Source organism: Morone saxatilis, unplaced genomic scaffold (genome assembly GCF_004916995.1).
Source record: "Morone saxatilis isolate NCDOM2014 unplaced genomic scaffold, NCSU_SB_2.0 Contig7, whole genome shotgun sequence".
Taxonomy (NCBI): Eukaryota; Metazoa; Chordata; class Actinopteri; family Moronidae; genus Morone; species Morone saxatilis.
In genome coordinates, this window is record NW_023340246.1 from 7,560,183 (window position 1) to 7,587,377 (window position 27,195).

General features: G+C 41.0%; 2 protein-coding genes across 2 annotated transcripts; both read left to right on the forward strand.

Annotated features, from left to right (window-relative positions):
* Positions 1-4,170: 4,170 nt before the first annotated feature.
* On the forward strand, positions 4,171-11,900 carry LOC118341111 (bromo adjacent homology domain-containing 1 protein; the record flags this gene model as incomplete). The annotated part of the gene is given in 6 exon segments (XM_035679301.1): positions 4,171-5,955; positions 6,751-7,109; positions 7,422-7,581; positions 7,708-7,787; positions 9,092-9,183; positions 9,528-11,900. Coding segments are annotated over 6 exon segments (2,646 nt in total). The 3' UTR covers positions 9,718-11,900.
* A 5,043-nt stretch (positions 11,901-16,943) lies between these two features.
* LOC118340800 (echinoderm microtubule-associated protein-like 1) lies at positions 16,944-26,108 on the forward strand. Its single transcript, XM_035678936.1, has 7 exons — positions 16,944-17,103; positions 21,037-21,228; positions 21,493-21,622; positions 24,002-24,103; positions 24,632-24,660; positions 24,885-24,911; positions 25,217-26,108. Exons 1-7 carry the CDS (start codon positions 16,944-16,946, stop codon positions 25,480-25,482), a joined length of 906 nt encoding a protein of 301 aa, XP_035534829.1. The 3' UTR covers positions 25,483-26,108.
* The last annotated feature ends 1,087 nt before the right edge of the window (positions 26,109-27,195 follow it).

The following is a 27,195-nucleotide window of genomic DNA, read 5'->3' on the forward strand; positions in this document are numbered from 1 at the left end:
ATAAATGTTTTATAAAACACAATAGTGTAGTTCTACACAGATATAAACACATTTTTTAAATGTTTATGAAGGTCTTGTGTTTAGTGTTTTATTTTATTTTGGATAGTGACTGTAGAGAGAGACAGGAATGGCAGGGGATCGGATTCAAACCCGGTCCACTACAGGACTCAGCATTGATATGTGGTACAAGGTGGGCGACTGGAGCTCCCTATGAATGTCTTTGTTAACAACTACTATAAACATAAATCACTGGTCTATAAACAGATAATGACTCTTAATTAGACGGTATAACATCGGCTTAATCATAAAAGATGATGTCTTCATATCATACATCAATTTCTAGTCTTAAACCTGCTGTACACGTATATGTATAAATATCCTAACAGTTTTAATTTTAAACTTACAAAGGATGTGTTACCCTTAAGTAAAACTAGTAAAATTAAAATAATTCACAGGCAAGGTTTTACATGTATTTAAAACTATACTGAAGACATGGTTATATATATATTTGATCACAACTATGGTTTACTGTCTTATCAAACAGTCCATAACTGTTAATGGATCATTTATATGTGGAGTTATAGTTGTTAAAACACTTACATTGTCCTTATATCTGCTACAACTACATTACAGCAGGTTACAAATAATTTATTAATTGTTTAGATACAATTTATAAATGGTAAATAAAGTGTTGCAATAAACAAAATCACATTTCTGTAACAGATTTTGTTCTCTTTTATCCTTTTAATAACCTTGTGATGTGCTCAGTAGTAACTTGCTGTGGGACATATGGTTCTTTGTCTGATGTGTTGGATTATGTTTTTGAATTAACTAATATTAATATTTTTTGCAGTTGAATTTGGAGGCTGGTGCCTGAAATTTGTGTTGGACTGAAACATTTATAGCTGATAGTTGCTTTAGCTTTGCCTGCAATTTCACAGCATACAAAAAGATTAATGGAGTCTACAGATAATTATTGAATGGCACTACTCAGTCAGTTCGTGTGTCCTGATTCTGTTGACTCTTTATGAATTATTATTAAACCCATCTGCGTTGCCGTTTCACACACGTAGTCTCAAGAGTCTTGGGGATCTTGCAAGTCTCATCATAAAGAAAAGTATCCCAGTGTGCCCGATGTTTGATGCTCTGAAATGAGCTGATGATCTGTTTTCCAACCAATTAGAGACAGAGCGCAGGGCCATTGATCTTCCCGTAAATGTGAGATTACTTCCTGAGGATCACCAGACCTAACTGTGTTTAAAGAGCCAAATTGTTGTTTGGCTGGAACGCTGCCACATGAGATAATATCTCACAGGTCATTCCCGCCAGTGTTCCTCCACCTGCACTTCTCAGCAGTGACCCACAACTGCTGGTGGATAATTGAGAACTGTCAAATTCATTGCTTAAAGAATATCATAATAAAAGCTCTGTGTTATTGGTTAGATAGATTCATAAATACAGACTGATTATTGAGGTCATTTAGATCCTTCGTCACACAGATTCTGGGACATCATTTCAGTAATTTTTCTTGAATACAGAGTTAAATATGAAGAATAACACATCTGAACTAAAATTCAGATGTTAATTCGTTCATTCTGGTATTGTATTTCGGTCTTAGCTGGCAAGGGCACACTACAAAACGGATTACATCTTGTCTCAGAAGCACAGCCTGGAGTTAGCTGTCCTGATGGAGAGATACACACAAAGATGAGCAATCACACACACTACCTGATGTTATCATTGATTAACATGCTGCTGTTGTTCAAAAAGTTGTTTTTCTTGATTTAAGATGTTCAAACTTTCCTGAGGTGGAGGATAGTTAAGGAACTATATTAAGTGCTGCAGTGCTATGCAGTGGGAATTGTTTTTCAGGATGTGCTGTTAACCCTGGAGCCAAACTGTCATTGGCCATGGTCTTGGGTTGCTTTCACGCCTTCACAAGCCCAGTCAGGACAAAATCAAACATGTCTGAAAAATCTTGCCGGGCTTTCGACCGTAAACGAGTCGTCAGTTGGGCCAAAATCTGCAGTCTTGAATGAGTTCACTTGACAGAGAAATCTGCACCGGGCCCCTCGGTGCCTCACACAGCCGTGTTAGTCGGAACAGATGCCTTGGCCTCTAATTCTTGAACAACTACTACTGAGTCCCGCTTTTTCTTGGGATAAACTGATAGCTATGCGATTACTATGATATAGAGCTTATTTAGGGACATTGACAGTCCTTTTCTGCTGTTTAACACAAAGAAACCAGAGAGACAAGTACATACAGTAAATATGCATTAAAAATGCAACAGAGGAGCGAGGGAATAACGACTGGATGAGGGGTGGTTACAAGGTGTGCGACATGGGGGGTGTACATGTCAGTGGACACGAGGGAGACTGACTGACCACTGCTCGGTGTAGCACGGACAGAGCTGGTAGTCAGCGTTAACCAGCCATGAAAAGCTTCTGTCAGACTCTCTGTGTCTTAGAAGAGAGGGAGTCTGGTAGAAAACAACATACTTAATAGAGATCTGAGTGTTGCCTGTTTTGTCTGGGGTTAGGGAGGGCCACAGGATCAGCTGAACCAGACTTTCTACTCTAGTCCACTCTACACACAATATGAATTTTGTTGGTATAAACATCATATGCCAACAAGAATCTGTTGTGTACAGTGAAAAAAAAAAAATTTAGTGTGTCTTCTTTTGGAGGGAAATTCATTACTCGATTATAGCTAATTATTGGAAGTAATGGGGTAGGACAAGAAGTCAGTTCAGTTTACAAAAGGAAAGTTGAATCAAGGCGATGTTATAATTGTATTTGCTGTAGGGAGCTTTATTTTCTTTGTGGTGCAGATTCTACTGCATATTCAGTGTGTTGTATTTTAGGTTTACCCATCTCATTAGGCGGACAATAAATCTTTATGACCTAAGCTCCAGAATAAAAATACACTGCGTTCCCTTAAACACTAAAGTAAAGTCATAGTCTGTACATGGACATTGCTTAAGTAAGTGTTGCTTAAATATATACATGAGTCCTTATTTGGTTGTTTATGTTGAAATTTCACAATGAGCTCAGGGAGTATTTTTTACAAATACTCCCAAGCTACTTATTTGTTGCTAATAGAGTTTAATTGCTATATGGTTTCACAATGAGCTTAGGGAGTACAGTATGTTGTGTCATATATGTAATATGGATATTTACCTCTTGATTTTAGACAGTGAATGTACCTGGTTTAAATAGGCTGGCTTGTTTATTTGTCTTATTTTCCTCAGTTGAGCTTAATATGGTAGTCAGGCCTTTTTGACATTTTGCTTTCAGACTAAACAATTGGCCTTAACAAGCTGTTATTTGCCAGCTTTGTGCACACTAGGTGATAAGGCAACGAGCGCAGTGAATGAATGACAGTGTACATCAGTTCCCTTTATGCTGGGTAAAAAACACACACAGACCCGTTATAATGACAGGATCTCCAACAGGCCTACAATAGCTGGAGCTCTCCATATGATCAAATAAATTCAGTCTGATCACAAAAACATTCAGCTAAAGTTATTTATCATTAAGCTTCTTTATGTATTGCATCAGATGTTGTTGTGTTTAAATCTAAAGTCAAGGCTTATGTAAGATAGTCGATATCTTTGTTATGCTTGTGTCTCGTTAGCTCTCGCTTGCTTTCAGGTTGTTTTTTGCCGCAGTATTTCAACACCACAAAAGCCCTTCCAGTTTTTGTCTAGTTCTAAGTCATGACAATAAAGTTTTTTTCAAATAATGTTAATCGTCCCTATTTGGTCCATAATGCACTACCCTGACCATCTTGTTCTGATCAGTAAGTGTGGTCAAAACACTCTGATGCCTGCTGAGCTTAGCGTCTTTATACATATGTGATCAGAAAAAAACAAAAGTTAGAAAGATGTTATAAGATGTTCAACATATTTAGAGCTCAGTCAGCTCTTTATTGACCCAGTTATTTAAAAAAAAGGCAACATGGTGGTCACAGCACGGCAAGAAGATCCTGGGTTTGATCCCCAGTTGGATGATTTTGTATATGACAATAAACTTGATTTGATTAAAAGCCTTGTAACTAACATAATATACTGTAGAGATCACTGATTGTTTTGTCGATTGTGAACATTGTAAGCACATGGTCAAACTAGGACAAACTGTAATTTAGACCACTTGTCCGTCTCTCTAGGCCCCGTGGAGAAGCATGTGATGACTCACGCAAGGCACAAGGGTTCCCCCAGGCAGAGTGACAGTAGTGCTGAGTGGTGGGACAACTGCCCTCTTTGGCCACATGGTGGCGCTATGGGCGGCGCCTGGCCTGAGCGCTCACTACGATTCGGCAGGACAAAGAAGATACATGAGTTCATCAAACAAAGCAAAGACCCAGCCAAGAGAATGAATGACAAGAGAGGGAGGAGAGAAAAATCTGATCAAAACAGAAAACTTGACCGAAGGCGTGACAAGAAACGGGACAGGAAGTTGTATCCTTTGCGGGGCAGAGCTGGGGTTTCAGACGGGGAAGGGCTCAGTTGCCATGTCCTCCTTACGCGATTGGAGGAAAGCATCCGTGAACAGGAGCGTTCTGAAATAAAGGAGCGAAAGGATGCACGCCGACATTTATCTCACAAACCCAAACCTAAAAAAAGGAAAGGCAGTGAAAGAAAAGAGGAAAAGTCATTACCAAAAACCAAATCAAAGTCAAACAGCCCGCGCCATGGCGAGTGTGTCCTACAACCTCGCAAGCGAAGACTGGCCTCGCTCAATGCTGAGGCAGTGAACAGTCTACTGCTTGATAGAGCTACTGACCTTCAGCCAACAGCCAAACAGGCCAGGAGACAGGAAGAGCCCACGAATGTAGGGGTATCCCTGGATGCATATCCAGTCAGAAGTGGTGTCCCTGGAGGTCTGAAGTCTTCACGAGGAAACATCAGTAAAGCCTCCGCGTCTCACAAACTTGAACTGTGCCAAAGCTCTAAGAAGGTCAAGAAGGCCAAAGCCAACCGAGAAGAGATCGGGGGGATGAATCAGGAGAGTCTGCATGCCCCCGCCCCCAGAAGACTGGCTGGACTCAATGCTGCAGCCCTGCTGAAGTTAACCAGCTCCTCTGCTACCAGTAAACAGAGAGTAAAGGCTGCACCCACAGCTACTATCACATCAGACTCCAAGACTCCTGCTGCGGCCTCAACCCCAAAACAGCACTCCAGAGTCAAACTCAAACACAAGGGGCGTTCACAGAAGCAGAAGGGGAAAAAGGTCCCTCCCGTGCACAGTAGCTGCACAGCCTGCAAGAAGAAGGCGGACTTTGAGCCCAAAGTGGAGTGGGAGCCCGGCAGCTGCACCCATCGACTGACCAAACCAGGCTATCAGTCGCGCAGCATGCTGGCGTACCCGCTGAAACAAGTGAAGGAAGAGCAACTGGAGACCGAACTGAGCCCGTACTACTGCTGTCCCCCAGAGGGCTCAGTGGAATACTGCCACCGTTTAGCCTTCTTCCTGGGCCAGCAGCCCTATGGAGAATCAGACGATCAGCCGCTTAACTCAGCCATGCCCTCTGTGAAGCGCGAGTGCCTCGTAACCTCACCGTCCCTGACGCATTCCCACCCGCACACAGCTCTGACCCTCAGCCCCCACCCCTGCCTCTGCACCGCCGAACACTGCTTCTCCAGCTACTACGTTCACATCGCCCACCCGACACACACTGGAACAATGTCAGCAAGCCTGGCCTCGCGACCTCCTAACTTTGCACCCTCCAGTTTATGCCCTAATCGGATGACTGGCTCCAAGCTGCTGGGTCCACGGATGTCCCACGCCTCTGGGCTGCCCCACCCCGCCTACTGCAACTCGGTGGCTTCGCCCTGTTATGGTGACGCCTGCGGGATCAGCGGCTACACCTACAGAGCCATGCCTCCTGTGAACAGCAGGGGTTGTTCTTTCAGCACAGGGTGCACTGGATGCACACACAGCATCAAAACAGGTGAGTGGAAAATGGAGGTAGTTGATAACTGAAAAGTTTCAACTTATTATAAATCCAGACAATTGCTGAAGGAAGGAAGGAAGTAGTCAGTACCACATTAACCATCACTATCTGTCAAAACAACATTCAACATTTCTAATTAGATCTGGAGCAGGGTGAGTATTTGCCCCCACTGATGGCAAGTTCATTCTCATGTCTCTTCTTTGATTCACTCATCTTAAGCCTTCTTTGTATAGCTGTTATAATGAAAGAAAACCATTATTCCAATGTTAAGCTTGGATTGGGTTATTACTTACAGAACTAAAGAGTCCTTTGTTGTTAAGTGTTTGCCTCAAGCTAGTTGTGTGGCCGAGCAAGTGTGAACATCTTTTGTTGTCTTTTGTTGTTGGTATGAGCTTTAAAAAGTGTTATATAGTGTCATAGCTTGAGGCTTCTGACTTTGATATTTCTTGATAAGGAGCTCTTGGCTCTTATGTAAAGTTTTCCATAACAATTGGGTTATATATAATAAGACTGATGAAAAAGATAAAATAAGCAGGTTGTTTTTAAGCTGATTAAAGGAGAACCATGCAGTTTTCTCAACAAGTTGATTTAACTTTTGCTGAACAGCAACTGAACCTGCGACCTAAAGTTTGCTAACGCTAGCTACTGTTGGTCATACCAGACCAAGTAAGGCTGTAGCAGCCAAACGTGTTGTGTTATTTCACAAGTTACACAGTCTAGCTTCAAATGTGAAATTTTTTGCCTTCTTGCTGTATTATTTAAAAGTGTTACTTTCACCCTTTATTTTTCCAGAGGGTTACTCCTCCCCTCAGGGTGACCACAGCCCCTCCCTTCTGGTTCCCCCGTCCCTGCCCATGTCCAGCTGCCCTCTATCCAGCGTGCCCACTTCCACCCAGACTAAACCCCACCTGCTGACCCCCCTGTCGGAGCGAGACCAGCCCCAGGCCAGGTTAAAGCTGGCCAGAGAATGCCCACAGAGCACCAAGCCCTCCAACGGCTCCCTGTCCATTGGCCGCACACGGCTGCCCCAGAAACAGCCGTCGCCCTTGCCAAGCCTCAGCAGCACCAAACAAAAGAGACTCAGCCGCAGACGTGCCACCAACGGTTGGCGGCCCGTTGGAATGCCTACAGAGAGGGAGGTCTTCATTGCGGTAGGTTATTTGTGAGTTTGTTTCTGAGTAGTGAAGATAAGCCAGAGATTACAGAGCTTCTTCTCTGGTTGTCTCTCTAGTGGACTTTTTCTCCTGTATTCCTCTACCTGATAATACCCTGCTAGTAGAAACCTTAGCATCCACGCAGTTGCCTGGAAGAAAGAAAAAAAAAAATCAGCTCTTGGGGGGGGGAAGATAATTGTGTTTTGACCACACAGCTTCGTGTGACAGATTCCTTTTTGTCTTTATAATGAGAATTATATCTGTCCTTGTCGGTGTGTATGCATGCATGTGTGTGTGTGTCTGTCTCAGGGAGAGGATGAGACAGCCCCGCGGCAGTGTTATGAAGGAGTCGAGAGGGATGGTGAAGTGATACATGTCAGAGACACTGTGCTGCTACGATCAGGCCCCAGGAAGAAATCCCTCCCATATGTTGCCAAGATATCAGCGCTGTGGGAGGATCCTAAAACAGGTAAAGTAGACGAGGAGGGGGAGATCATGGATAGATATAGTGGTTTGTGTGCATGGATGAATGGACAAAGGGACATATGGCCAGAATTGTTTACTTGTGTGTGTGTGTCTCAATTTGCCTCCTCAGGAGAGCTGATGATGAGTCTTTTCTGGTACTACCGACCTGAGCACACCCAGGGAGGCCGAGATCCCAGTGCACACTGTGAGGTGAGACGAACGATTTAATGTTGCCCAGTGATTAAGTGACAGTTTGCAGGATAACACTGATGGAGTGTTTAATTGTTATTTATTTAGTCCTGTTTCCCAAAATATATATATTTTTATTGAAGACAGTTATGATATAACTAATCATGTGAGACAAGATATATAATGTCAACATGAAATCTTAATCCAATCCAAGAGACTTATAAAACTATTGTTATTGTATTATTATGAAATGTAATTCCAGCAGTTTTATTTACATTGATCTGATTTCCAAATGACGTTTTATTTCATTAAGACAGCCAATCACACAACTTTATAAAATAAGTAAAATTGTCATTGGGGAAAAAGTGGCAATGTGGTATAAAAACAGACTCTGGAAAAAAAAAGGACTAGAAAAACTGCTGGAATTAAATAAAAGATAGCTGCAATAAACTCTTTTATAGTGAAAAGACACAGGATGTAAAACCAACACCAAATGTTTCACATTTTTATGGGTAAATTATGTATTTTGACTGTATGTGTGTGTATGATTACTTATTTTATAATGTCATGTATATGTGTAATATAGAACACCTTTTTGATCCCCATAGGTTTTTTACAGAAAACATTGGGATTTAAACAAAGTGACATTAGCTGCACAATATATGCAGGTACTGGCAGTCCCACAGTGTTTTAGAAACAATTTAAAGTTGAAATACTTAAATGTGGGCGAAACGATTAATTCCTTAAATCAAGGCGAGTATTGTCATTTGCATTACTTGCATCACATATTTATTGGTGCGCTATAATAGAGATATTGTCATTATCGATTATTTAGTCATTAAGAGGAAGTGATAATACATACTGAGGTGTCCTGATAAAATTATGTGCAAAGAGGAGGTGAACAAAAACTTTCTCTTCTATGCACATATTTTGAGACATTGGCTGCTGCTGCTGCTGCTGGAGACATCATTATGTTTCTTTCACAGCCCTGAAACTGTTGATAGTTGGTTAGCTCTTTACTGTAACCGCAGCACCAAAATGATGATGTTTCTGCCACCTCAGTCTTGCACAAAACAGAGTAAGAGAAGAGAGCAATTTCACTTTTAGAACGTGCAACACTGCTCATGTTTTTATTCACAGTGGATGTCTACCATGTGTTGAGTGCAGCAGGATTTTTCTTGTGTGGTGGCACTTCGCGTAGAAACACACAATCCCAATGCACATGATCAATTACTGTGCTAGCAGTAGCAAAGTGTTGTAATTTCTCCAGTATTCAGCCAACACACTTGTGTGGATGTGACATTGTACACCCACTGTGGTTTCAGAATGAGATTTTCGCCTCTCGGCATCAGGATGAAAATAGTGTGGCCTGCATAGAAGACAGATGCTACGTTCTCCCACTAGCCCAGTACTGTAGGTAGGTACTCACGCACACACACACACAAACAGACAGAAATACACCTCAGCGAGTCGTTAGCAGAAAGTCTTTTTTACAAGGGTTGCAGTCGTTCTTTTAATTAACACCTCAGCTTCTGAGATATTTGGAAGCCTGTTTTTCTGACTTTCTTATCACACATCAGTGACACTGCAACTGTTAATGAATTCTTGGGAGCACTAGGACATGAGCATTTGCTCAGACATCGTATGTAAATATTCATTTTGAGTCCAGTTGCTTATGTTATTTTTACACAGCGGTACCGTCGCACAAATAAATGTAGTGTCACCTTTTGATTTTTTTTCCCTCTGCGTGTGTATGGGTAGATTTTGTGCCTTGGTGAAGCGGCGTGCCGAAGGCGCCCCACCTGGCAGCGCCAGCATGGTGCCCTGCCGCCCCGACTTCGCCCCCCCTTCCCACCGCTGTGTGCCCACAGATGTCGACCCCGAGCTGGTGTATCTCTGCCGGCACGTCTACGACTTCCGCTACGGACGCATCCTGAAGAACCTGCAGTAGAGGGTAGAAGGGGTGTCGCGCCCATGAATTAATCATAACGTGGCTCCCCCTCCTGCACAGAGGTGTGGGGGGTTGCTGAAGGACTGAACACCCCTGTCTTTTCTGCTGGGGACGCTCACGATCAGAGGGAAGGGGGATGACTGGGTGAGGCTGGTTTTGGAGAGGGACAGATGAAGCAAAAAGTGTTTGTGACACATTATGAAGCACAGATCCCTTTAGATGACTACAGAGGAGTTAAAATGTGATAGATAAATCCATCTCAGTCAGAGCACCAATATTTCCTGGTTTAGGAAGAGTGAGGAAGGGAGAATTCATTCACAGGTTGGGAGTTTTCAGCTTCCACTTGGTTACATGGAGGCTTGCGTGCCTGCCAGGAATTCTGAACACCAGACTGAACTGGGCTACTGTCAGGACCATGTTTCCCCCAAAGCATCTCAGCACAACAATCATGTTTGTTCCATTTGTAAGCCAGTGGCTCAGGAATGGTCCGGCGCTAAGGTGCTTCCGGGGGAACACAAGCCTGCACTGTCAGCTCAATGTTAACGGCGTTCAACCAGCCAGGGTGAAGGAGCAGCTAATGGAGAGTGTCGTCTTATGTCTCCTGATTTGAGTTCGTCTCACATGTGTGTGCGTGCGAAAGAGAGAGTGGGAGAGTGGGTGTTGTCAGTGTGGATAAATGGATAAATGTGGGTATGTGTGATGGTTTTTTAGAAGGCTTTCAGGCAATCAAACCAAACAAGCAGCTTTAGAGGAAGCAGAGCTCTCTACCCCCCGTCCTCTCTCCTGTGTGCCACAGCGCACTGACACTGACAGATTTTCATCTCGCGTGATGCTCGGCACAAACTAAAATACTGTACCTGTAGGGGGTTTGCGAGACAGATCTTTCTTTACCAAACTAGAATCTAGAGCAGGGCTTCTTAAACTGCGGATCAGGTCACTAAAACTGATTTTATTTAGGGAAAACACACGCATGACAAAAGCCCCAGTGGATTTTCTAACTAACATCTCAGCCACAGTCCTGACTTGAAGGAGCCTTGCTCTGGAGAGGCTCGTCTAAGAGTTGAAACACTCCTGAGCCCTGTGAAGGTTTATCAAGATGAGGGCCATCGTTTTTTGGTTGTTTTTCTTTATATTTTTTCACCTTTGATGTTCCCTTTGACTTGCCTTATGACTTGCAGGTAGAGCTCTAGGCAGCTAGTCTCACCACATACAACTAGGAAGTGGTTGAGCGGGTGTAATGTAGTCCCAAGAAAAAAAAGGATTGTGTTGCCGACTGACTGACAGCTATGACATGATCACTGGACAAAAAGCGCTGGTTTAGGGCTGCAACCAATGATTTATTTTCATTATTGATGAATCGTTTATTCAGTAAAATCTCACAAAATAGACCAACCAAAACCCAGAGAAAAACAAATTTTTTCATTTTATGCTAAAAATTAAAAATGACCAAAATAATGGTTTCATATCAGTTTTCAGTTTTCGGCTCCACCCTGGCTAGTGCACTTTTCATGTCGTGAATCTGCTGTGCTCTAGCTGCTCGCGTTGCGTCCGGAAAAGTCGCAATGTCTCAGAAATGTCTGTTCCACCGTTCTCATTCTACATCCACCCCCCCCTCCGAAGACAAACCAAAGGATGTCACATAAGCCAGAGTCCCTGTCTCCTCCCTCGTACTTCTTCTCCTTGTCAGCACTTCTGCCCCCTTCCCTTATTATATTGCACTAATTCATTCCTTAATTACAACAAACATGTTATGTTTTGGTTTTTGTTCTAGCTACTAATATCTTAACGGGGGGAACATACTGTGTATCATTTATATGTGTGTGTGGTGTGTGTGTGTGTGTGTGTGTGTTTCGTAGAGAAGGAAACAGTAAGGATGTCATGGCTGCTTTTGTCAGTGCAAACTGTATATTTCTTTTCTCTTGCCAGTAGAGGAATTGGCCAGCGTGTTCGTCATGTTACCTGATGCACAACCTGTTGAATCCCATGGAATATATACAGTATATATATATTACTAGAGTCATTCCATTTGATTTTTCAATCAGCTCTGACATACTTATATAAATATACAGTATATAAATGTATGTATCCACACTGTTAATGTGATTAGATTTCAAAAAGGCACCTGGCTTGGAGGCCTGACGCGCTGTGTGGACAAACGTAGCACCATGCTAGACGTGTATGTGGATTGAAGGGTGGGGGAGGGTGGGGGTTTGTGGGTGGGAATGCGTGGGGAGGGAGTATGGGTATGCGTGGGGAGGGTATTTGATACTTAATTGAGTTGTGGTGGATTTCAGACCACACTCATTCATTGCCTTTTAACCTGCAAGTGTTGTACTGTCACTCAGAAAACGAGTAGTGTCGGAGTGTGTGTACCTTTTTTAAAAACATAAAGAGTACCCGATTGCTTTCCTACACAGCAAACGCCCTGTTCTTCAACATTGGATAAGCCGTAAAAGTTTTCAACACTCTAAAGCCATCTTTAACTTTTTCTCTATTTGAGCAGCATGAATCCTAACCCAAAACAAAATCAAAACCTGATCACTGGGTTTTTTATTTCTATTAACGCCCAGATTCTTCAAAGAGGTAATATATATTCTCCTACTTTACAATTTCTCCTTAGTAAGAATATTTTATTATGTCGATTTCCTAAGATGGCATATGCAATATATTTTTAGACTTACTATTTTTGGAAAAATGAACTTAACAAATCAAGAAAAGAATATGCATTATTTTTTATTTTATTTCAAATTAGTTTTAAATCATCGCAGGATTAATTGAGATTTGACCAAATGAAAGAAAGAGGAGAATGAAGGGACTTGATGCCGTTATATGACTTAAGGTTGTAGATAATAGGCAGTGAGAAACTCCCTTCTAGGTGATTTCTAATGAAGTGTACATATCTGAACCCAGGAAGCACCGGGCACTCTTTAAACAAGCAGACAGCCAATGCACAGTGTAGTATTTTTGCAAGATCTGTAATAATTATATTTAAAGTAAGAAAAAAAAAATATTTAAATGGAGTAAACAATACAATATATTAAGATTTCAATTTAACTTATTTGGAAATACTGTGTCTAATTGATTAACTATATCCTGTTTCTTTGTGCTCCAGGATAGAAATGGTTTCTGTTTATTTGTAACTTATAAGTTTAGAAATTAAATGATTGAGTGGTGGTTGTTGACAGAGATGTAAATGTTGTTTAGTTTATATCACTTAGTTGTCAGGGGGAGACCAGACCAAAGCACACCCTGGCAGATGGGAGAGCAGAAGTGGCCGCGAATTACAGACACAGGTTTGATTCGATTCCCCTTTGAGATACTTAAAAAGTCAAATCTGAACTGAGACCTATGGGAAGAGGCGACTTCTAGCTCTCCTGCCTAACCTGACTGACCTTAAGTGTGACGTTTGGGAGAATGCCGTGGCAAGATGGTCACCTGAGCTTTTATTGATTTGTCCAATTAGGGGAGAGACAGAGACTGTACACCTGAGACAGGACAGGACGTCCTCTGGGCTCTCGGTAGAACATCCCCTGAGGCGCTGATCTAAGACCAGTTTCTCTTGTCTAAATTTAGCCCGATATTATAGAGGATTTACAGTAAGAGTCAGGAATAAGAGACTGTATGAAAATTACTAGGGAGGGTGGGGCAGGGAGAAAAGGTAAAGTTACATGTTTTGGATTTTTGCTTAATGCAAATATTGCGCAGCTCAAGTCTGTCAGCACTAAAAGACCCGGCGCCTGGGCCTGGGCCTGTTTTCCCTAAAGATGTTATTTTGAGATATTAAAGGGCGGGCATCGCAGTCGGGGAATGTTAATTAAAATATTAATATTGCTGTGGAGGGTCTTGCTTTTTTATAACCCCCAGTCATTTTTGTACAGTCCCTCATTTAAGCTTTTAAAACTACAAGGTTTTCCAGTGGGCTGAGAGGAAATTTAAGAATTTTAACATAATTAATGAGCAGATTAAATTGAGGATTTGCTGAACAGCTTCTCCCACCATCCAAATCAGCTGGCTACCGTTGCCTTTCTCCCAGATGTGCATATACGGTGTTTGTCCCCTAGAGGGCAGGAATCCAATGTGTGCAGAACAGTCTCATGGCCACATCCCGATGCTCTTCGGCAGCTTCCTCTCCTTGTCCTCTTTCCTTGCATCCTCATCTTTTCGGCTTCTGAGAGTGATGCAGGAACTTCCTGGAAAAGGAGATGAAGAAAGCTGAATAAGGAAGTTGCCATGAGTCATCCTCCCAAGTGCTGGCCAGTCCTGAAAAACGCATGGAGTAGATTGTATGTTATTATTTATGTAACTTAATTTCCTAGCAGCTTTTCATGGACACGGTTGCATCCTTTGTTACCATGACAACAACAAGGCAGGGCCAGCACTCGGGAGAAGTCGGTTTCTGTGAACGTAGGATGTCCACAGTGGCAGGGGTCAAACACTGAGTGACCTTTACTGATGCCACACAGGAAGTGTGTTCACTCAATGAGTCACAACACAAAAGCACCCGACCAACCCATGAGATTCTGCTTTCTGTGTGGTCTGTATTGATGCTTATTGTCGACATATATTTTGATATATTTGGAAAACGGGGGATATACAGTAAAAAGTCTAGATATTTTTGGAGTAGAGAAGCAATGTGTGTATCAGATTATTGTCACTTTGTCATGCTCTCTGAAAATCTCTTGGATTTTTTTGGAAGAATTATATAACATCCCTACTGATTTAATGTTCCATTGAAAGAATATTTATAAATTTTAAGTCCTTTGTGAAAGTTCAGTGTGTGACTCTTTCTTTATTACATTTAACTCCAAAGTATGCACTAACCCTCTTCAGCTGTGTTGTTTCTATTCTATATAACATACTGTGTCAAAGGGAAGCTGTTCTCTCTACATGTGATCAATAGGAAGTCTGTGAAGTTTCTCTAGCAAGCAACTGTTACGCTATACAATCTCCACAGGAGGTCAGTGGTGAGACAGCATGCATGGGTCAGGGTCAAACCTTTGACATTTTTCATTTTGGTACCAAATAACACACACATTGCTTGGTCATCTGGTAATTTTAATACATCAGGAGACATGTTTCAACCGTCTCCTGTCTCTCCCCCATGTTTTCCTCTCCCCACATGTCCCCTGTCAGCAGAGTCATTATCTGTCTTTGGCCTTTATCCCTGTTCAGGCCTCAGAGCATTAGGAATGTCCAGCTCTCTCTCACACATACACACACACAGACGTGCACACACTCGCACATACATCACAGGGCCTTAGTGTCTGTTACACATGGATAACAGAGGCCAAAGCAGACGATTAGTGTTTCATAATATAACGTGCTACACACTTTGACCTCAGAGGCCTCTCAGGTGTGGCAGTCTGCTACAAGACTATTGGCTGCTTGTTGGTGTATAGGAACCTATCACTGTAGGTTGAAACAATGTGGTTACTATGGAACATACTGGTAAATATTTATTCTATATTTATGTCCTTTTTTTTATTATCCAGTGAGGTGCCTTTTTTCATGAAGGCCACATGTAATATGTATTTATGAACACTTTTTAAATCATAAGTCTGTAGGATTTAATCCCATCTACAGCAGTGAAGTTGCAGATTGCAACCAACTGAATACAGCTCGCCTTCCAAGTTGGTTTGTCAGTTCTGGGCTTCTGTAGAAACATGGTGGTTCAACATGGTGGACTCCGTGGAAGAGGACCCGCTCCCTCTATAGAAAAAAATTTCTTATTCAACTGTAAAAAAACACAATTCTTATTTACAGGTGATTATACACTAATGAAAACTATAAATATTATATAACATTTCTGACAATAGATCCTCCTAAAATGTTAATTGTTAATGAACCTTTAATGGTTTACTTTTGTACTTTACTGCAATTTATTTCATATTTCATTTATACGCTATCCACTGTTTGTGTATGTTTGTGTGCTCTCAGACAGCAAAGTCACAAATGAATCACAAGAGAAACTGCATAAGAACGATCAACAAGGTAGATAAGACAATAATTATGTAAATAATTAAACAGCAGGACCTTATGCATAATAAAAACAATCAACAGTAAAATACCTGTATATGGTTAGTGCAAGTCTAGAATTACATGAGTGAGTACTGAGAATAAGAATGTTATATATACAGTGAATGTGTGTAGACACATACTTGTACAGGTATATAATATACTGGAATGTGTGTACAAGTATGTTATATAGGTAGGTATACAGGATATATATATATCTTGGATAATAAGAAACTTTTAAAATTGGGTCATGGTTTGATTTCTAAGAGTCTTATTTATACCCTTGCATCATCCTTTAAATGTGAGCTATATTCTCTGCCACATCGTAATTTATTGTTTTTGGCACACTTCTGCTATGTGGCCAAAAAAAAGCTTTGACACATCAGCAAAGGGAAGCATCTGCTGGAGAAAAAAAAATCAATCCAGCGAATGCAAAATAGACACAATGCCAGCTTACACTGGGGGAGACCCCGACACAATCGCCTAACTGGCTTTTCATCTGCTCCTGTTGTCTTTCTCTGTTGGTCTAATTACCACGTCCGGCTTATTGTCCTCTTGATGACTATAATTAATCAAGTTCTGCTCCCTAATCTCTGAATCTCATCATCCTTACAGTACACCAGGGCTGGCCACACCGGATGGTAGCCTGATGTAAGCTCTTTTGGGGAGTGTAATTGTGTGCTTGTCTGCAACTTTGCATGCAACAGCAAATTGCATGGTCCCACCCTACTGTGTTTTTTCCTTTTTTTTTTGTCTGAAGTGTGTGTTTTCTCAGCACACAGGTCAGTAATTGTTACTCATCGTTTCCTCCTTGAAGCAGTAGCTGGATGTTTGCAGACAGGAGTTATGCAACTTATCTGTCAGGAAGTTATTTTGAGGCCTTTAATGTCAAGATGTTTTCCCTGTCTGAGGCCTCCCTGACCGCTGTCTACACACACATGCATACACAACACACTCCTATTCTCTCATAGCCTTGTCCTCTCCTGAGCTTCAGATGGCTTACCAGCTCCTTAATCTGTCCTCTGAGTGACATCACCCATCACCCTTCAGCCTCCATACGCTCCTCACGGGACAGCGGGGGGAGAGAGAGGGAGGGAAAGCGAGAGGTGGTGGCCAATGGTGGTTTAGAGAAGGTGAATTAACCCAGCAGTGAAGCGTAGGAGACATTAGTAGAAGCACACAGGATCACTTCGACACACTCTGTCAGGGGCATGGCAGCAGGCACACTGGAGGGGGACTCACACATGGAGGAACTGCTGGATCAGGGTCTGGGGATGGAGGAGACGGACCATGGCCTGCTGAGGAGGCCCTCATTGAAGGAGAGCTACCACAGTGACTCACTGCTGGCACCTGACACTGACTTCATGACAGGTACAGAGCTGAGCCAGACAGATATTTCCTCATTTAGCTCTTGTGGTATGAAGCCATGCAGATAGTTTGGTTTTATTTGCTCACTGCAATTTCTGACTTCACCCCAATACAGTGAAGTTAGGAGCAGTTTTGTTTGAGGTGCTTTCAGCCTAAAAAACATGTTTAAAAAGTTAAATTGTCAGAGATGTTTATCTTAAAATACTACCAAGGACTCTTTAGTAAGTGTTCTGCATGAATGAAGTGCATCTTTACTTCTAATCAATAAAAAGAGATGTGTATATATACATATGTGAAGTTTGCACAGGTTTGCATGTTCGAACAGAGCTGTTCAAACAAGGAAAAGAACAGGTGAAGTAAGTTATAAAAAGGTTGTTTAGAAAAACCTCCACTATATCAAAAAAAGCAGACATTCTGTAACAGTCATCGACAGAAATCAGCGATGTGAATTAGTTTCAGGCTAAGTGAAACTAATTCAGTGTTTCATTTGTGTGCTGTAACTTCTAAGGACTTTAATGCCACAATAGGTTTGTATCAGGACTTCATATGATTTATTTTTTATTAACATGCTTCCCTCTGGGAAAAGTTAACAAAGACATTTTACATATCTCAAAAACAAAAAAGATTTGTTTTTCCTTTCAAAACCTGATGACAGAAAAGAAAACTTCCTTAAGGCACTTTTAGGGACAGCAAGAGAAAAAAGTCTTTATTTATTCTGCCATATTGATTAAAACGCCAACTGGTTTTGACCTGAAAGAGTCCTAATCATTGACTACACTTTGAACTTTATACCGCCCTTCAAAACCTGTTGATAACCTAATGAATACAGAGAGTGAAAAGCCAAATTTAATTTTCCTCTTGTCTTGTTTGACATTGGCACTATAGATTTTCACTTAACCTGTACAATGCTGCTTTATTTGAACAAGCACTTAGTCCAGCATATCTGTCCAATGATACTAACTACACAGTCAAATTGTTGGTGTTGCGGAATGTGCGTCAGCTGAAGAGATTTAGGGAAATGCCCTGTCCCCTCAGGGATATCAGTGGACTAATATGTGAAGGACTGCTTGTGCACACTGTATGTGTCAGCATGCAGGGTGCTGATATAAGCAGACAGATGCTATTCCTTCATTCAGGAAACACCATCTGCGAGCAGAGATTAAAACACTCCTCTGATTCTCTATGCCTTAATGTATCTTAATTTTGCGTATGCATAAAAGGCATATGACTTCCAAAACTGTTACAGCTAGCCCAGCTGTGTGTACATGTGTGAATGTGTGAGTCAGAGGCATCGTTTAATGCATATGTTTGTACGTGTGTTTACATTTGCACGTAAGGCAACGAGGGAGCCTGCCTGTTCTTTGTATAGCTGAGTTAGTGCAGAGATTGAGCTTTGGGCTGCTAATTCCCTTTTACAGCACTGGGATTATAGGCTATTCTAATCCCAATCCCATATGGGGTGTATGGAGGTGGCACGAGGATGATGTCACGGCCGGGATAAGAGGAGAAACAGAAAATCACTGGCCTACACAGTCACCACTCTTCATGAGATTACTGTTGGCTCCATGCTTGAATGATTATACTGAAAGTCTTTGCCTACAGCAGATCATCTCTGCTAGGAGGAAAAACTGAGATCTCAAGCATTTTACGAAGAACTGTATTTTAGAAAAATATACAGCAGGTTTTTGAAGCTTAATAGACACTAAAATCTTGATTAAATAAAATATTTATTTCATATGATTGAATTGACAACATTTATGTCTGTTTAGTTAAGATACTACTACAACTTGGAGCAACAGAAGATGGGTTTTTCAATTATCCATTACTTTTAGCCAACTATTCCTTCCATTTCTCCATTAATTTTAGTGTTTATCCATCAGGCTTTTAGCAAATTATTTCAACCATTTAACAATAACGTTTGGCTAACTATATAAATCATTTATCCAATTTTTATCAAACTAGTTATTCTGTTACTGTAATCAAACTTTTAGCAAACAATTTCTTCATTTATACATCATTTAGCTATCTCTTATTATAGCAACTGCAGAAATATGTAAGTAAAAAATACACACATGGGCATAGATTATTTTACTAATACCTTTTTTGCTCATAATCAGTTTTAACTGAAAACTGCTGGGAAAGAATGCTTTATATTAAAAAGCATTACTGTTTCAGTGCATTTAAAGCATGCATTGGTTTTTAGTTTTCTAATCCTCCCTATTACTGGCACTGACCTGCACAGTGGCTGCACAGTAACTCTGTGGATGTACAAGTTGTTTACTGCAGCACAACACAACAACAGACCACATTTCAGGTTTATTTCTGCTGTTTCCTCTCTGTGTCTCCATCTCTCATAGTGACATGGGGCTTATGTGTGGGGGCGGGGTCAAAGAGGCTCAGTCTGAGGGATTATCATTGTACTCTGCACACCCACACCCAAACCCACACACACCCACACACGTACAGACAATTTAGGCTGAATTGGACGACTGCTGAGTTTTTAAGCATTATAAACCCCACCCCCACCTTTGTAGAAGCACACACCCTGAGCAAAAGGGCTTTAAACGCTGTCATACACATCACTGCGTCCCAGAGCATGTCAGGCGACCACCAAGGAAACGTGGGAGGATCAAAACATCAGCAACCTCATCTCCTGCTGCACATACTGTAATACAGCTTGGATGCTGTAAACAGAGGCGGGCAACACACTGTAAACGCTGCTCTGTGAGTGTGATTGTGTGTGAGTGCGTTTGTGTGACCTAAGTGGAGCAAAGGAGATGAGATCTTAGTGGACACCAGCCAGTGGATCAAAATCAAATGGAGGGAGAGCTGGCCTGTCTGACTGGAACCAGAGGAGGAAAGAGGAGCGAGAGAGTGTGCTCGCGAGAGGAGAGGAAGAGGAGGAAGACGTCTGGTGTTGTGGAGGAGGGCCCCACCGGCCAGCAGAGACACCCTGACAGCTCATCCGTGTCCAGTGCCTCCCACGGTATCCACCTCTGTACTATTGTGATTGATGATGGCCAGGAAAAGTTAAAATTGATTGAAAGAGAAGTTACAGTGAAAGTGTTTTGGAGATTGTGCTCAGCTACCGTTGTTTACATGCTGCTGACAGTGTGATGACAGTGTGGATGATCTGCTGTGTCCAGCTGTGCTGTGACCTCATTAGCTTGATTTTTGGTATATATGCACAGGGGATGTTAAAGAGCTTATTCTGTTTTCTGATTGAAGAGATGAGCCTTAAAAGAACATTTATGGTAGAATTTTATCAATAAATAATGCTCAAGAAGTATTTTTTTGTATCTTTTATTTCTTCACCTCTCTTACATTAAAGGCTTTTTAGTGACAGTTGAATAGCACTTTTTTACTTTGTGGCTGGAGGATCGTTTTCTTTCATACTCAATATTTTCTCTCACCAAATGGTGATATGGTTTCAGTATGAGTCAGCTGCACATTCATTTCTTTTTTGGCATCTTTCTCTCCTTCTGTGTGTGTATGTCTCTGTCACCCTCAGTTGGTTAACAAGGTCTTGCTCTTTGTGTTTGCTCTTTCTTTTGCTTTGGGAAATCTGCATATTTAAACATATTTAGACACGTTTAGAGGCTAACAAATGTTTATTGGCTGCCTCAGATTACTCTGCTTATTTTAATGGGCAGCACTATCATTATGCATGCCATCAGTTATGTAATATTGAAAAGCATACAACATGACTGCCGTGTACTGGCGTAAACATGTTATCTATCTATCTATCTATCTATCTATCTAATCTTATTCAATATCTATCCATATCTATCTATCTATCTATCTATGTATCTATCTATCCTTCTATCTATCTATCTATCTATCTAGCCTCCTAATCTAGTCTATCTATCTATCATCTATCCGTAATCTATCTATCACACCTACCTACCTACTTCCTGTTTACTATCATTCCTTCAGATGACCGCAGTTCAGCAGCCAGTGGCCTTGACGTGGCTGACCGACTGACCTATCTGGAGCAGAGGATGCAGATGCAGGAAGATGAAATCCAGCTGTTGAAGATGGCTCTGGCCGACGTCCTCAAGAGGCTCAACATCTCTGAAGAGTACCAAGCAGCTGCTGCTGCTGGCAGGAGACCATCGGGTGCCAAAGGTGAGCAAAGTAAATATTCAGAACCTAAAAGCCTGAAAAAAACATCCAGAATATCATGTCCTAATATTTCTATACTTTATGTATTTACATACAAACATGTGCATACAATTTTTATTTTCATCAAGGGTTTTTATTTGTACAGACAACAAAGAGGGCAGACACAACATTTACCACAAACAGAAAGTCCATAAGAACAACCTTTTATCCACCACACACAAACACACATACATCATACTTAACCCCCTTATGTGTGTGTCCCAACAGCCAGGCCAGTGTCTCTGGCTCTGCCCTCCAGACCGCCCATGGTGACCTCCAGCACTGCCTCCCTGAAGAAGAGCACCACACTGCCCTCCAGCTCCACAGCCAGGAACTACAGCCCAACACCGCCCCGCAGGTAAAACACTGCTGCTCAGTCTGCAGGCAGGAGGTTGGTCTCAGGAGACAGTCCACGATCTATATGTAATATAAAACAGAGTTTTAATGTTTTTATTAGAAGTAGTAATAGGTGATTAGTTTAGAAATCATATGAAACATTTGACAAAAAGATTTAAATTGTTGATTTCTCAATGGGAGAAAAACAAATCACAATGACATTCCTCTCATATCTGACGGCACTCGTCATGAAACACACCCAAGCAAAGAGAGAGCTTCTGCACACAGTATTAATGGAAAATGGTTCTAATGAAGCAGCTCACAATAAAGCTTTAGTATCAGACCTAAAGCTTCAGTTCTCATTAACAAATGTGCAAAAGCAATCAGCAGACACTCACCATTATCCAAGAAACACTGCACAAGGATGCTCAATAATATTCCAACGTTTTTTTTTTTCCAAAGCAATAAAGCAGCAAACCATTCTCTGCAGATGTCTTCCTCTCAATTACCTTTCAAATGTTACTGCCATTAAATAGCTTTAGTCACAGCATGCTAGGTTCTCCACTGCTATATCTGGGCTGTGCTGATACAATTTCACAGAGAGAAATCTCCATTCACTTAAAGCTGTCCGTTCAATGCTAGGATGAAGTGAGAATCATCATCATTATCATCATCATCATCATCATCATCATCATCATCATCATCATCATCACTATTGGCAAAAGTGACTCTCATCTCACCTTTTCTCTCCTCTAATTAACCCTCTTATATTATGTCTTCCTTCTCTCATATTCATATCTGCTTCCTTTTGCCTTTTCTCTTTATTGTTGCCTCCAGTTGCTTCCCATCTGTCCGCAATTCCTTCTTTTCTCAAACAGAAGTGACCACATCTGTTTTCATTCATTGTTTTTTGCATGTATTTATCACATGAATTCAAAGTAAAACAACCCACTGACCACTTCAGTGGCTCCATCATTATAATTACGTGTTTGCAGCCAAGCATTGTTCAGCACTTAATTTTAAAGCAGTTTCCAGAAATATGTCAGGCTCAACTCCAGGGAAATGTGTTTAAAATTATGCATAAGCTATAAGCTATAATTGCTATCTGACATGTTGCACCTGTGAAAATACAAAATCATCTCAGATGTTACAGTAAAATGCAGAATAGGCTTGTGTGTAACTGAGTGGGAAACTATTTAGCTGAATATAAATGTTCCTAAGGGAAACACTGGGAACTTTAGGGTTCAAAGTGGTTATTGAGCCAGAAGCTGCCGTATGGAAGTTAATTAAAGACACAATGATTCGAATTTTATAATCAACTAAATATTGTAAAATGTGAACATTTAATGTAATGTAGGTCTGTCACAAAAATTACATGATTAACTTATCGTATGTAATAATTACAATATCGACTTATTGTTTCAGAAAACCACCAACATGTTAGCCAATATGATGCCAGAACAAACAGCAGGGTTTTCCCTACTTTTACTATATTGCCTGTTAAAGAGTGAATAAGTCTCTGTGCCAAATGTTTTTTGTTAATATTCATTCAGAGTCCAATTTCTGTTAATTTTTAATATTTTTTTACATTCCAGTTTTAATGTCTGAATAGAGGTCATTGCTCTTTTATTTAAAGGGTGTCATTATATCAGTGGCATAAAAGGGTCTTAAAATGACAATAATATAATTTATCACATTTATTTCTTGCACAATATATCATCCAACAAAAGTGGTCATTGTGACAGTTTGAGAAGTCAAGTTTCCAAGGTGTCCGGGCTACCAGCCTTATGGTTTCAAGTTTGAATTTTTCATCTTAAATTATTAGTGTTTGAATTTCACCAGTCCCATCTGAGAAACTTAATTTCTTCACTTCACAGAAAATTTGAGAATTTTGATTATAACATATAATGCTGAATTTCCCCAAAGAATACTTTAAGTGAACTGCACACTCCAAAAAACGAAATTCAAACTACATACCATGGGCTGGGGGAATACTCGATAGATGGTTCTCATAGTAAAATGTTTCAATGTAGTCAATTTAATGGTATTTAAATATCAATATTAAATGTGATAGTGATTCAACAATTAGGTATTCAGTTATTTAGAAGATTCAAATTTTGCTTGCATGGCTTTGCTTCCATAGTACTGAAATAAAATAAAACTGCACACAAAGGCACCACCAAGTGATTTTTAAAAGTTTGAACTAAAACAATTCTGTAGTTTCAGTGAAGTGCACTTTCTCAAACCTCCCATATTTTTCTTCAATTCTTCATCCTCATGGCTGAAACTTTTGTACATTTTTGTCATTTCCAGTGAACTGAGAGGGTTTCATGTCAGTCATTGAATTTCCATCTGGGTAAAAAAACACCATGACCTTACAGTACTTGTTTTTCCCTTCCAGTGGTGTGAAAAGCCCACTAGGTAGTGTGAAGGACAGTCCATGTAAGACCGCTAAATCACGACCCACCTCTGCAGCCTCCACCTGTAAGAAACCTCAGGAAGGGTAAGAAGCTATTCTTGCATTTCTAAACCTCCATACACAAGAAAAATGCCTTTTCTGTGTTATCTTCCTGTCTATCATTATACAGACAAATATATTCCTAAAAATGTAGTTTCACAACACAGTCTCACCGCCTATATCTTAAAATCCTTCCCTTTTCTCTCGTAAATGTCAGTCTTATTTTTATACTTCTTGTGTAAACCAGGCCATATATACATTTCCATTGATTTGGGGGCGACCCAGTTATTCCTGGCCGATCAAGTTGGAATCAGATCTCTCAAATCAAATCAAGGTTATTTCCAACCCCGTCATCCTGTTTTAAAAACACCTCAAACCACAGAGGAAGATAACATTCTCAAAGCCAGCTCATGGGACGTTGAACTGTCAACCTGAAACTGATGTGTTCATTCTTACGAAAACCTTTTGTCAGGCAACCTTTTGCATCTCTTTACTTTCTACGTTTCTCTCTCCCTCTTGAGTCTCTCTCTGTCTCTTATGGCGAATTCTCTCTCTTTCTCATTATAACAGCAGCAAGTCCAAGGAGGCTGCAGTAAGTGTAGGTAAGTGAGCACTCTCACTGTATCCCTGCAGATGTTTTTTCCAGCCTGTATCTGGCAGCAATTCAGCCTCATAACAAGAATGTGAAACAGCTGCTGACTTAGCCTGTATATAAAAAAAAAACAGACCAAGTGATTTAGCAAAAGACTGACATGTCAGTGCTGTTGATTGCTACATGTACTGAAAATGAATCTAATCTCTCTGTTTGTGTGTTATTTTGGTGCAGGGACAAGGCGTGTGACGCACTGCAAAGGTAGGATTCATACCAAACAATATATTCATACCAGACAATATAATATTTAGTTCTTTAAGGTTGACAGAATTGTGTTTGAGTTGTTATTTTATGCCCATCCTTCATTTTTTTCACATCTCACCATGACTTGTGTGCCTGCCCTCACCCTTGCACCCCCATTTTTTGTCCTTTTTTCCCCCCTCAACTCCTAACCTTAACTTTAAATATCCACATCTCCAACCCTTTGACCGTTCTAACCTCTTCCCGCTGGCCAACCTCCCCTCTAATCTCTCACCCTCCTCACCTCATCTCACCACTTCACTTAGTGACTATGCAGATCTATCTGAGCCCCCTCGCAAGAAAGACTGGGTCTTCTGAGACCGCCAAATCTGCGGCCACAGTGCCTGCCAACAGCAGGCCCATGGCCACACCGCAGGCAAAGGGGGGGAACAAGCTACAGGCGAGGAAAACAACCCCCACTTTCACCTTAAACCTGCAGAAAACCACAAGCAGCCACAACTCAGCGCAGGACACATCCAGCTACAAGAGCCCCCTCAAATCACCAAGCCAGTACTTTCAGATTTGTTACTGAGGCAAGCGGATAGCGACTGATTTACTGCAAGTGTGTCCTTGCCATCGAGTTTACTAAACCCCAAACTTATTATTTGAAGCCTCAATAAACCACTTGAACAGAAACTGCAAATAAAGACTTTTTTCCAATGGTGAAAAAACAAGAAATTGATTTTAAAATGGGGATGAATGCAACAATCTTCCTTGTTGTTCATCCTGACTTTGTTGCAATTGTGTATGTACAACAACTTGAGCACTTACAGCATTTTGAAACATTTGAGTAAATCAATACAGTGTTTTATGACAGGGTTATTTATTTCAAGCATAGTATGAAAGCTTTAAAGCATTTTTAGCCTCATTATAGTCATTGATCCATTTCTCTCATGCTAGTACCTGCGTATTGTTTCATTGAATGCCTGTATTTGCTGTAAACGTTCTCTCTGTCACTATGTATGTGAAGTTTTGAGTTTTTAAGTAAATATGTGTTTGTAGGTGTCTTTGAGCGGTGACTGTGTGATGGACGAGGGGGGAACTGACGTCGGCGAGCGTGTGTCACTGACTCTGTCTCATGCCTATGTGCTGTGATGTTTCTAGTTTTGTAATCGATGTTCCACTTCAACACAGGATGTACCAGTCAAAAAGGCTCATTCTAGTTCAGGACAAACAATAAAAAAAAACTATAATCATGAAAGTGTGAGTGTGTTTATGTGCAGGGTGGAAATCACGTGCTGCTACCTTTTCAGTTGGATAAACAGTCAAATGACTTATGGAAAATAGAGCTGTGGCTTGTACAACTTTTCCACTCCCACTTTTTGTGATAAATTGTATCAGAAATGTTCTCGTAAGTTATTGTTACTCAGCACATTGTTCCCATTATTGTAGCAGGTGCTTGTAATGTTCCAATGATTTATGCTGCTTCCAGACTAGATGCATCACAGTAAGTGAAAAAACATAAATCCTGACAATGAAACTCTTTTAGCCTTGTTTGGAAATATAATAACAGTGATATCAATGACTTGTGTGAGCCATATTGAAGTAAGTGTCCACAGCCTCAGCGCCCTCCTGTGGAGATAAAGGCCATAGACTCGAACAGGGATACCAGTGATCCTTAGAGAATGGTAACATCACGTGGGGATTAAAGTTGCACCAAATCCAGATAAACTAATTAAAATAAATTTAGTTTTTTTGCAACAAGGACTCAAATGTTTCCTGAGCCAATATGCAGGCAGTATGACCTGAGAGTGGATTCACACCAGTGTATGAACCACAGTGGAAATTCTTGTGCTCTTTGGACATTAGGAGAACCTCTGCTGGTGAGGAGGCGACACTGCTACAGGTTTGATTTGAATACTTGAGATGAAGCATGAGCCTGCATTATCATAAAATGGTGCAGTGGGATATTTAACAGCTGTGTTTATAAATCAAAGCAAAACAAAAGGCATACATTTTAATACATTGTATCATAATGAAACACTTGTTGGCAGTGATTCTGTCTTGTGCCAGCTTTGAACAAAGCAAACATATGGGCAAGAAAAACACATGATGTAATCCACAGGGAGTGGTCTGCAGGATATTAGGTGAAACCTTTTCGGTTGTTTTGATGCAAAACACCCTTACATTATTAGCACCCACCCAACTTATCTCTTCACTTCACTCAAATATAGACATTGATAGATTTGTGGGCCCCTGGGGCTAAAAACTCCAATGGAGACTTTTCAGGCCAAGTAAAGAACCT

What these genes read in the sequence shown, in the direction of transcription:
- LOC118340800 (XM_035678936.1), top strand. Translation starts at nt 16,944, where the DNA reads ATGGCAGCAGGCACACTGGAGGGGGACTCACACATGGAGGAACTGCTG. An exon ending in GGAGGCTGCAGTAAGTGTAG is followed by an intron (nt 24,661 to 24,884) that starts GTAAGTGAGCAC and finishes ATTTTGGTGCAG; the next exon opens with GGACAAGGCGTGTGACGCAC. An exon ending in GCGTGTGACGCACTGCAAAG is followed by an intron (nt 24,912 to 25,216) that starts GTAGGATTCATA and finishes CACTTCACTTAG; the next exon opens with TGACTATGCAGATCTATCTG.